The sequence below is a fragment of the Taurulus bubalis genome (genome assembly GCF_910589615.1).
Source record: "Taurulus bubalis genome assembly, chromosome: 3".
NCBI lineage: Eukaryota > Metazoa > Chordata > Actinopteri > Perciformes > Cottidae > Taurulus > Taurulus bubalis.
In genome coordinates, this window is record NC_136591.1 from 23,429,792 (window position 1) to 23,441,778 (window position 11,987).

The following is an 11,987-nucleotide window of genomic DNA, read 5'->3' on the forward strand; positions in this document are numbered from 1 at the left end:
TGTGTTCTCTTCTGTGTGGGGTACTCTGTAAAAAAGTCACCCCACTCTCCCTCCCCTTTCGGTTGGTGGACTACATTAGCCAGAAGGGCAGAGCGCCAGACAGCTGAAATCACCGCTGCTGATGAAGCATGTGACTTCAGACCGAGGCCCTTTTGTTTGGGCAATTACAGCCAACACACAGAGCCCTGGAAATGCAGTGTGGCATGGGAATAGGAAAGCATGGGAATGAATGGACATCAGGAATTATTAAAACCTTGCCTGTGTTCTTTAGAGAAACTGCCTGAAATGGGTTCTTAAAGTTACACCTCGATATTTTCTCATGGAATCAAACCTCATTTTTGATACCATTTATAGTTTTTATATTTTGTTCTTTTCTGCAAAAGCCATTCAATGTATTTATATTCTGTAATGACCTCTTTAGACAGTAGTTTTCATTGTTCCCATGCTGGATTCAAATTGCCTTCCCACGCCCAACGGATTCACTACAAACAATGCTTGCTTCACATGAAATTGGCTGGACGCAGCAGTAGGAAATGTTGGATTTGCAGCTCTGATACAGGGTTAGGTGAGTGAGCAGCGAGCAATGAGACTGATATCAAGCCTGGATTATATGCATGCCTCATTTCCTGTGAATCCCTTGTGTGTGTGAAGGCAATTTGAATGGCACACCCCGTCACTTAAAATTAAAACTACTTTATCGATTGGTAATTATAAATACTATTGCAGAATAAATGGCAGATATAAATAGTATCAAAAATAGGGTTTGATTCCATGGAAATCTTTAGAGTTAGCACTTTAAGTGGTGTGAATATGAGGGTTAGAGTTAATTCAATCAGCATAAATGAGAACACTGCCCCTGCCTATTAGTGTGTTATGTTTTCTTGGGTTTAGTCACATCTAAATAAAGTTACCAACTCAGAAACCTGCAGAAACAAATCATGGCAGTGTAAGGCAAGATTGTCACGCAAGGTAAGGGACCAGGATCACCAACCACACAATTAGCCCCAACCTGGCAGACTGTCCAAATCATTTGCTGGACAGAAGCCAATCATGTTTTTCTAAGTGTCCAGTAATTTAAGCCAGCTTCACAATGCCTATACTGGTGGAGACGACTGGATCCGAGCCAGGATAAGCCAAACTATCAATGTGTCTTTCAAGCAGGATTTGCTCCGTATACGCTGCTCAGAGAAAAACTGGGTCTCACCGAGACCAGAAATTCACATCTAATAGCGAAGCTCCAACACGAAGATATCAATTGGTAATCAATGGAGGATGAAAACTTTGTTCAAATACTGCAGGACCAGCGGATGATTAGCTACTTTGAACTATGAACACATTTACCTCGACAATATCTCATCTCACAGGTATTGTTAACTATTCAGGTGAACACCAACATGCTCTCGGGCTGTTTCTATTCCCTAACATGCAGACAAACACACACAATGATTGTCCGTACACAGTAAATACACCCTGAGGCGGTTTCCTATTACCATGTGCTCCACGTTACAGGGATCTAAGCATACATCCTGCCAGCTGTGCAAAGAGCTTAACTGATTCTGACTGATATGACATTTTGGTCTCAACTACCAGACACAAAACTGCCAGACCCTGTGTTTGGGCTTCCTTGGTCAAAGAGAAGGGTGGCAGCCTATACACGGAGCTCCAGAAGAAAAACCACAAGATGGCTGGAAGAAAGAGAAAAGTCCCAAATATTAATAATGTATTATATAATAAGTATATGTTTTGTGTGTTTAATCCCTTTATTATTATTATACATAATACCTTTCATGGCAGACATTTGCCTTATCACAGTATGATGTTAATGATGGCTGCTTCCCATTTAGGTGTTCCCTGCTTTTATGAATTAACTGGTCTGGGTATCACTTTGCAATGAGAGATAACACATTGAGCAGTCAGGGAGAGAATGAGGAACGGATGAGGAACTAACTGCTTGATTATTAGTTCATGATTAATGCCTAATCAAAATGCATAGAGTAAGTACAACTTAGTCAATGATTAGTTAATTAAGAAACAAGTGAGGGATTAATACAAAACAATTGGATAATTGATGAATGAATTTCCCATAACAATTCCTAATGGAGGACTAATAGGATGTGGATTAGTTACTATAGAGAACAGAATGGGAGGTCCTATATAAATGAATCATTAGGTAGGCAAATTATTAGTTCTCGGACAAGATATTGTGATCGATTTTAGTTATCATGACACACATTCTTGTGTTGACTGTTCTACCTAAAAATGAATTATGCTTTTGCACCTATACGCACGAGTAATTTGAGGTTTATTCTGTAGTGTAGTGGAGCGAGGCAGAACGCTGCCATTTAAGTCTTCCCTAGCAACAAATTAAACTAAATACAGCCATATTAATATTTATGTTCTCTGTTTGCTCCCTCCTGCACGCACTCACTTGAAAAGCTGGGGCATTACGTCAGAGACTCGCGAGCGCTCTGGTTTGTATAAACACGACAAGCAAACACACCGAAAAAAACTAGTTTCTGTTTTAGATGTTAACATTTACACACTTTAAACAAAATGGGCTTTACAAAAAGAAAAATTAGGAAAAATAGTTTTTAAAAAAATAGCGCGTTGCCGTGACAACCGGAGCAACAGGGTTTGTTATCATTATAGCAACCGGACTAGCCGTTAGCTGTTACGTTGACCTGCAGATAGCTTGAGACGCCAGATATCGTGAAGGTGACTAATATCTACGCTATAAAGTTGTTTACAGCAAACACGATGGACTCGAACTCGTTGTACTATTCTCTGGAGCTCGTTGCCGGCAGCGGAACCACGTTAAGCGTCGAGCAGAGAGCCGCCCTGCAGACCTCTCTGGTGATGCTGAAGAAAAACTACAAGTTCCATCGAGTCTTGTTCTGGGGCAAAATACTGGGACTAAAAAGTGATTATTTCATCGCTCAGGGGAGAGGAGAAGATGAGATGCAGGACAGAAAGGCTCTCTATAGGTAATGTATGTAGAGCCTCAACCTGGGATTCTGCTTCTTTGGAGCTACTTCCGGTCTGCACATGACATGGTGGAGTACCACTACCTTCCTATTTGTGTGTCCTGTGTGTGTAGCTTCAACTGCATGGACTGGTTCCTGTTGCCTCCTGCCACAGACTCTATGATCGAGGAAGTGTCCAAGGCTGCGAAGAGTCGCTTCATCGGAGACCCCTCTTTTGTGTATGAGCATCCCGAGAACAAGGAAGGACAGTATGGTGCTGTAGAGAATGAAGCAGCTGTTAGTATGATCAATACTGTGTATGGTTGAGTGAAAATACTGAGCTGTGTTATAGTATTCTGTGGTACTGCCTCAGAGCAAGCTTAAGTGCTAAATTATCCAGTCTACAAATATCCATCGATCTACTTATACTCAAAGAAAAATATTTTAGCACAGATTTATAACTAAAGCCAAAACGAGTGATGTGGGGCCAAAACAATTTTAACTGCAGAAGAGACAATGTACGACCTTTGCCAAAATATGTATTTAAGTTTCACAATATCTAAGGTCAGCTATCTCTGCAACAAACAAGAATCAGTAATTGTTTTGGCGGATGTCAATGTTACAGTCATGAAATTCCAGTTTAGAGATGGACTGTTCTTGGTTTCAGACCAAAGTCAACGAGGAAAGTAGGCTGGCCGTGACGGTCCATCAGATCGAGGAGGAAGTATCTGTGGTGCCACGTGGCGCCTTCGTCAAAAGTCCTCTTGGCCTTGTCCAGATCAACCGCAGCTTTGGGGGTAAATATCTATATCACTGTCACATGGTGGCTGGCTGTGTCTCGTTATGGAGTATGAATATTTGCTATAGTACATGAATGACCCAGAGATGTTTCATATGGTGTTGTTAAAGTTTGGTATGTTTTTCAATTGGACTGAACGCATACAATAAAACACTTTTTACAGAACTTTTTATTTATTTATTTGGTTAACTTCCAAGCAAGCATATGCATGCCTCTGTATACCTTGATATCATTCCACTGTATAGTTGCATCGTCGTTGCTGCTATTTAGTTTAAAATACTTACCCATGTGCATTTTTTTTTTTTAGGTCTGTCTCACTCAGAAGCGCAGAAGCTTGACAGCTTCTTTCACTTCAGCAAAGCAAAGAATCCAAAGAAATCCATCCTGGAAATGGGTGATTTGAATGAAGCAATCGACTTCCTGGATGTACTGAGTGATGACATTCCTAAAGGTGAAACCACAGAGTTCAGTCCCTTCCGGACTGTAACATGCAACCAGTCGTTTCATCACACGCAGACTTGCTTGTCATTGCTTCCTGAATTTATTGCAACCATTGAAAGTAGATGGAAACATCTTCAGCTAGCCTGTGTTTATTTTATGATCACTGAGAACCAGTGCAGAATGATTATCCTGTGATCTGGATCCATTAATACACGTCTTGATCAGAGTTATAGAGGCCTTCACAATGCCTGTGGGAAATCATGTTTTTTTTTTCTCATTCAGTGTGTTCAGTGCTACTTAACAACTAAATGAGGTTTCAGCACCAATCATTATGGTGATTCAACTGACTGAGTGAGGGGTTTCTTCCAAGAGATATCAGAGTCATTTTAACAGTAAAATGGCCAGTTAAAGCATGATTAAACTAACTAAACAAAGTCATTACACACCTTATGGTCAACTTACCTGCCATGATGGAAGAGGGTTTTCTGGGAATATGTTGGAAGAGCTTTTGCATACAGCGGCCTGATAGCCAGATGACTATTGCTGGATGAGGAATGTCTGGCCTCTTAGATCTGGCTTCATGCCCTGAAAGGCTGTTCTCCTTTTTTTTTTGGTTCATAGGAAAATTACAGATAATTATTCTATCATCATAAAAACTAGACCAGAAACCAGTACATGGGAAGAGGACCACCTGAAACCAAACTGAAGTCAAATGATTAATAGGAATGCTCACAGCTGTGGGAAATCAAACTAAAACAATTCAAGTAATATAACAGTTTTAGCCCATTTTAAAAGGAGCGCTGCCTATTAGGATGAGAGCATAGACATGTTGTGCAATTTCAACGTTAACATTTTGAGTGCAGTATGACAATTTGCAGAGACTAGCTTTCTTGAGATAGGTAATTCCTTAAACTTGTTTATGTGGAGATAAAAGCATAAAATGTAGAGTCTTTCAGGTTTGTGTCTTCAAATCCTGGTGGAAAGCTCAGATACTTGAGCTGTTTAGCGGTACTACATATGTTGGAGGAAAAAAAAAACAGGAGACAAACAATAAGCAAAAAACGGATTACTGAAAATAATGTGGATTTAGTTGTGTTGCTTCGTTGAATGTAGTCCAATGCTGATGGAAGTGTATGCGTATATGCGTGTGAGAGAAAAAGGCACAAAAAACTCCAGCGCCTATGACCAAACATTCAACAGCTGTTTCATTTATCAAGAGGGCTTTCACATGTGTATATGTTTGCGTGTGTGTGCTTTGAGCTGATGCGGATGTCAGCAGTGTCATCACTGCAGCAGACATTACACAGCTGTCTGAATGCCACACTCACTGCAGCCGTCCTGACCAGATCGCATGTGTTCGCTGAGAAGGAGGATGAGTTAACTTTTTTTCCCCAAACGGGACTCTGGAGAAAATGTGGTATGATGGATCTCCTCTAAAAAACAGGTGCTTTCCTCTGAGACCCTACGCCGAGCTCCCCCCCCTTTCCACAACAATGTTGCAAACGATTTCCAGCTCCTGATTTATGGCTCCGTTTCTCCTGCAGCAGTGTAGTTATGACCTGAAACATGTCTTTACTTTTAAAATGAATCATACTTTCAAAAGGCAGAAATAAAGTGGAGAAAGAACCGTCTAATTATCTCTTTTGTGGAACAGCATCAAAGGGCTTTTTTGAGGGGTGGAGCGGGGGGTTACATTATTACATAGTTGCAGATTTGTTCTCAATTCCCCAGGTCATGGACACACCCAAATATATTAAGCAACAGGTTAGACTGTCAATATCAAAAGCATAAAAGGTTGATTTATGGGATTATTATATCTTGGCTGCCTTTAGAATTGAATCATCGTGGACTGATTTCCAAAGATTACTGTATTTAAATTCTGCTCAACATGATGTGGCAGCCTTCTCCATTTAACAGCAATAGGTTAACTGCCGTGTGTGTGTGTGTGTGTGTGTGTGTGTGTGTGTGTAGGATCATGGAGTATTCAGGTTGAATGTGCCAGCAGCGTGTGTGTGCTTCGCAGCCTGTTGTGGCTCGGCCTAACCTTCTACCATGTGCCAATGACGCCACAGCATGGATACATCTACATCGGTGACGGGACCAAGAACCTGGACCTTCCCTTCATGCTGTGAAAAGAGACATCTTCCACCTATTTCGAGCTAAGAATTCTTACTGTTTCTCTGTTGTTCATATCAACCCCACAACATGTATTATATTTTAACGTACTCAAGGACTTTGTTGGTCGTGTCTTAAAACAAATAAACTAAAAAAAGTACAGTCACACGGTTTGTCTATGAGCTTTTTGTTGCGTTCTGTTCTCATGTACAAAAGCTGTTCCTTTACTGTAAACACATGTGGAGAGGCGGAGTAAGCAGACACATTTTATTTGCACATCCGAGTATACACAGTCGATATACCACCTACTTTGAAACTGTTACACTGACCCAGTTGTTGCTTTCATTAAGTTGTCCCAGAGTTCACTTCAAGGGCTTTTTCTTTTTTAAACAGCAGAGACTGAGAAGATGCTTGTGGGTAGGGCTGAGCATGCTTCATCAATAGGGTGACTCAGCTTGAAAAACAAAAAGGTAGAATAAATACAGATGGTTGAAGCTTTCAGTTTCTTTCCCAGGGCGGTATGACAAAAGTCAATCCACTTGAAAAAAAGATCCACCCACTCTCATCCAGTTGCTGTAGCGACTCGTCAGGACCTCTGTCCTTCAGTGTTTTATATTAAGTGGCTTGACACTGTAACGCACATTGTCCTGGAGATATGGGTGGCCAACAGCCATGCGCTTCTTACACCACTTTAGTCCACTTCTGTATATGGGTTTCACCGTGTCAATGGACCAGCGAGTGAGGTATCTGTACAACAGAAAATCGTGATTAGTTTCAGTTGCACTGAGACTGCTGCTGACGGATCGATATGGTCACGGTGGGAAACACGCATATAAGCAGACACACGTGTATACATTACCTGTTAAGCTGTGGCTTGGGCCTCTTTGGGACGTGGTCCTCTGGAAGTTTGGGTTTGTGGTCAGGGAGCAGACCTTCAACACAGAGAAACACACAAGTCACATGCATGTACTCAATTTAATAGAGTCATCAAAACCCGGCATTAGTAAAGCAGGTCCAAAAAGGTTGAACTGATTAAGAATTTGGTGGCTACGTATTAAGTTACATATACTATCCAACTAAGACTAGCACAGTTGCACTAACTCATTAGCTCTTTTAATAATAATAATAATAACAACAAGTTCTTTTTGAGGGACTTTTTGAGGGAGATTTGTTTTTCCCTGAATTCTATCTATTGTACAGAGGAGGAAGAGAAGGAAAACAAAACTGGTCTAGTAAAATACTATGTATATCGAGCCACGCAGCTCCCAGTATTATACCATGAGTTTTTGTAACAAAAATCTTGAAACTTTTTTTCTTCTTCAAATTCTACCAAGAAAAATACAAAACATTATAAGAGGAATTTCATGTACAAATTTAAATGTCGACTGGATGAATCCGGAAATGTAATTATAAAAGCCTTGACCAAGCCCACAGAGTGATACAAGGTATTTTTGTTGTCTCTGGAAGCATTGGAACAAGTGTCTGTATGTTTTTAACCACGAGTGACTTTTTAACTAATGATTATACCTGTGTCCTTGTATTGTAGTGTATTGTATTTTATATATTGTTGTTGTTCTGTTTGTTGTTATATGGACTTACAAGTCTGAAATAAAAGACATATATAATAATAATACATTCAATTTGGAGGCGCCTTTCAAGGCACCCAAGGTCACCTTCCAATTACAATAAAATAATACAGGGTAAAAGATAAGCATAAAAGATATAAACAACAGTAAAACAGAGCATCAACATGAAAACAAGTGAGGTGCACAGGGACGAGTTATAATGTGTATGCCAGTTTGAACAGATGAGTTTTGAGTTGAGATTTGAATAATGTGACTGAGTCTGATTGTCTTATGTGTGGGTGCTGAGCAGCTGAAGGCTCGGGCACCCATGGTACTGAAGCGTAGCGTGGGGATGGTTAGCAGTCCAGAAGAAGATGAGCGGAGAGTCACATATACATACATATACACATATATATATATATATATATTTTAAACTCACATACCCCCTGGATAGCTTTCACGTACCAACATTTAAGAACCACTTGTCTAACTGATGTCAAACTGATTATGCAAAGATTCAAGTACACAAACAAGGCACCGGCCGTAACACTGACCTGCTCTGTGAGCCATCTGAACGCAAATGGCAATCTTCCGATGCTCCTCTGGACAGAGACCAGTGATTCTCCTTGGCATCAACCCTCCATCTGACCTGATGAACTGACTAAGCAGCAGGACATCCTGGAGGGGTTGAAACAAAAAAAACAGAAAAGAAAACAAGACACAATAAACAAGCAGATTCACTTTTCGGGATGTCTGAGATTACTCGGCTCATTACATTCCTGTAGACGCTCTTACCGTGTAGTTGTATTTGTGTTGCAGGTTCCATCTGTAGATCGGACACTTGGCTGCGGGGTTTGGAGGCTGTGGTCCACCTTGAACGTCCACTGTTTGTCCCTCAATCTGACAGTTAGTGATATAATACATTACGGCAGGTTCCTTGACAGGCTGACTGAATATTTACATGTGCAGTAAGAGAAAGTGATTTATTTGTATTTTTTTAAACACAAGTCCCCCTCTCCTACTACCCTCTGTAACTGTATGTTGAGGGTGTGCCAATGCAGGTCAAAGGAGTTGCCTTTGTTGCATCTCCTCATATCTGACAGAGCCTCTCCTTTGGAAAACAAGCTGAAAGCTTATGAGTGTGTACTCTGAGTTGCAATGATGGAACAAGCCTGCATCCAAATAGCTTTTTTTCTTCCCTGAATGCCAGTTTGTTTTATTTATTATTTATTCTTCTCTATGGTGGGAGAGCTTATGAGGCCGTCTATGAAAAAGCACTGCAAACCAGTGTGTTTTTTTTCTACAGCGCGCCACCATTTTTGTGCACCCACTCAGAGCTCTTAAAGCTGAAAATCTCTGAACTTTTCAGAAAAGTTTATTGGAGACGAAGCTTGTTTTGGCTGTGTCCGACTACCCTGAGCTTTATTTGTCAGACAGACACTATCACAACAAAGCCTGAATGCCCAGTAGTCCTCCACTTATATACATAATAACATGTCCCAAAAACAGCAAAATAAGAAGAGAAGATAAAATACAGGCAGAAGGCAGGTTGTCTGTACAGACACCACCACACACTTCTATTGGGTCACATGTGATGATTGAGAGGGATTACTTTTATGTCAGTCTATGTGAAAATGCTGCATACTATACCTTTACACATCCATACTATGCATCTATTTGGCTCTCAATGTGTTTCTTTAGTAAATAGCCTGATATAACAATACAAACCAAGGGAATCAGGAATATCAGAAATGCTACAATGAACATGATCAGTTTCACATTAGTCTGGGTTTACTTACCGTTGTTGTTCTACCCTCCTGCTGCTTCACCACTGTAAAACAGACATGTTATGGTGTTATGTCTTTGAACAGAAATATGAATTTAAAACATCTGTACTGCTTCCCTATTATGGTGTCAACCCAACTGTGGTTAGGTGAGGCTACAAGCTACAGATACATCAACAGGCTTCTAGCAAGCAGCAATTTACTGAAACGAATGTTGTTGTTGTTTTTATTTGTTGTTGTTTTTGCGGTGAGGCGAGGCCGTCTTTCATTAGGAGGTACATGGTGCATGCAGGTCTAAAATTGAATAACTTTTGAAATGAGTTAGCATGCTAGCTAACATGAGCTCTTCCTACATCGGTGGGCTAAAATCGTAACGTTTACAGATAAAACTCACCTTGGCGGATCCCTCGACTCTGAATGGTTAAAGCCGGTAGTTGGGGAACATTTATCCTCTGTTGGACCTTAACGTTCACTAGTTTCAAGCCCGAAAATGAGGTCCACACAGACCTCAGCATACTGCGGGCTGCCATGTTTACGACCTTCGCCTTCGCCCTCTTTCGGTCTGGTAATCTCGCGAGAAGAAAAAACAGCGACACTCATGGCGAATACCTCTTATTACATCGAGTGTGCAAACAAAAGTCCAACAAAAGTCACATTCCAACAGAAAGTAGGTTATATAAGTAAACAAATCAACTTAAATTCCCCCCATGCACGTGTATGAAATGTGTTTGTCTTTAATGAACTGGCTTGATAAAAAAAATAATAGTTGCATGGCCAGCAGGAAATTACATTTCAAATACAAATTAATATAATTATCTGATCCTTAATCAAAATATTTGTCACATAGGACAGCACATTATGAGCCAAGATCTAGCCTGAATCAAATAAATCTGCAACAAACCTCAAAACAAACTGCCTCATGATATCAAACAAAATTAAACACAAGGGAAATCAATGAAGGCATGTTTAAAAGTATAGCCTCCAAGGAATAACAGGAAAAGGTGATAGTGACATCCAGATCACAGAGAGAGGGAGTGTAAAAGAGAGTGTAAAGTGAATATGTATTCATCTGCATGGAACATTTAACGTAGCGTGCCAGTGCAGGGGAAAATAAATCCATGCAATAAACTGCAGCGTGAATCCGAGAGACACTTTCGTCCTTGCGTTCTGTTGTTTGGATGCTCAGAGTTCATAAGATAGGGCCACAGCCCAAGCCTCTTTTCATACCGCGCTCATCTGATGAAAGTATATGACGGCACCAAGAGGAGCGTGCCAAACCTTTATTGCAGAAACTGGAGGATACAGGTAGATTCTTCATGATACAGAGACTGAAAGAAGATACAGAGTTTGATGTTTGATAGTGTTATCATGAGAACACGATGCCATTGTCCAGTCATGTTTTTGTTTGCTGTTCTTCAGGATCTTTCTTATGGCTGTTTGCACAAAGAAAGCAATAAGAAAGCTGAGACAGGCGGCAACAATAGAACTGCTTACAGAAGTCCCTTCTTGGATTGTGTAAAACACATTTATTCAACATGTTTCTGTGCAAATAAGAGCTGTTTTATAAACTGTAGCACATCCATTGTGCAGACTCCTTTTGCGGGACCTCCTACAAAATGGTGCAGATTATTCCTCCCATTTGGTCTACAATTATTATCTTTATGCAAACAGGTTTCCTTATTTTCCCTCGGGGTAGGTCTCGATTTTCCAAACAAAATTATAAAAATTTTAATATGAAATATTCAGTTGGCTATGAGCTTCACTGTGCATGCAGCATTTCCTCTATTAATACGTATGTGTTTGTTCGACCCAAAAGGTACATATAGTGTGTTTTGGAGAAACACTTAAATGTAAAAAGAAACTCTTGTTTATTTATGGAAAAAAAAGGCTTTTGGAATCCAGAATATTTGGAAATGCATTTTTAATGATGGATTCAATGCTGCACATTGTCGACAGTGAACATCATAGTTGTTTATTTTCTGATATTTGCCAAATTAATTGGAATAACTTGATGTCTACATATAAAGGTTCCAGCAAAAACAGTGTAATAGAAGAGGAGAGAACATCTTTGTCGTGAGACACGCTAGACACAAAGTCGTTCTTGTAATAACTTCCCAAGCATCTCGGTTGTTTGATTTCATGGCCCCTGAAAAAATGTGAACAATTTTGTCAATGCCATCTGAACTGTGGAGCGTAAAAGAGCCGCACACAAAGATGCAAATGGCCTTCTCTGTCCGTCTCCTCTCCGGAGCAGAGTGTAGATAGATAGAGATTACCGTCACCCTGCTGCCACAAAGGGAGCATTGTCTCAGTGATCAGG

At 40.4% G+C, this 11,987-nt stretch overlaps 2 protein-coding genes across 2 annotated transcripts; one reads left to right on the top strand and one right to left on the bottom strand.

Annotated features, from left to right (window-relative positions):
• Window positions 1–2,757: 2,757 nt before the first annotated feature.
• On the top strand, window positions 2,758–6,453 carry rsph9 (radial spoke head component 9; the record flags this gene model as incomplete). The annotated part of the gene is made up of 5 exons (XM_079215115.1): window positions 2,758–2,984; window positions 3,098–3,260; window positions 3,631–3,760; window positions 4,070–4,213; window positions 6,175–6,453. The coding sequence occupies 5 exons, from the start codon at window positions 2,758–2,760 to the stop codon at window positions 6,333–6,335; spliced, it is 825 nt and encodes a 274-aa protein (XP_079071241.1). The 3' UTR covers window positions 6,336–6,453.
• Window positions 6,454–6,571: 118 nt separating this feature from the next.
• mrps18a (mitochondrial ribosomal protein S18A) lies at window positions 6,572–10,216 on the bottom strand. Its single transcript, XM_079215108.1, has 6 exons — window positions 10,062–10,216; window positions 9,683–9,714; window positions 8,679–8,783; window positions 8,438–8,561; window positions 7,178–7,250; window positions 6,572–7,065 (listed from the first exon to the last, which is right to left on the bottom strand). The coding sequence occupies exons 1-6, from the start codon at window positions 10,195–10,197 to the stop codon at window positions 6,921–6,923; spliced, it is 615 nt and encodes a 204-aa protein (XP_079071234.1). The 5' UTR covers window positions 10,198–10,216; the 3' UTR covers window positions 6,572–6,920.
• Window positions 10,217–11,987: the final 1,771 nt, after the last annotated feature.

What these genes read in the sequence shown, in the direction of transcription:
- mrps18a (XM_079215108.1), bottom strand. Translation starts at nt 10,197, where the DNA reads ATGGCAGCCCGCAGTATGCTGAGGTCTGTGTGGACCTCATTTTCGGGC. An exon ending in GAGTCGAGGGATCCGCCAAG is followed by an intron (nt 9,715 to 10,061) that starts GTGAGTTTTATC and finishes TCTGTTTTACAG; the next exon opens with TGGTGAAGCAGCAGGAGGGT. An exon ending in TCAGATGGCTCACAGAGCAG is followed by an intron (nt 7,251 to 8,437) that starts GTCAGTGTTACG and finishes TCTGTGTTGAAG; the next exon opens with GTCTGCTCCCTGACCACAAA.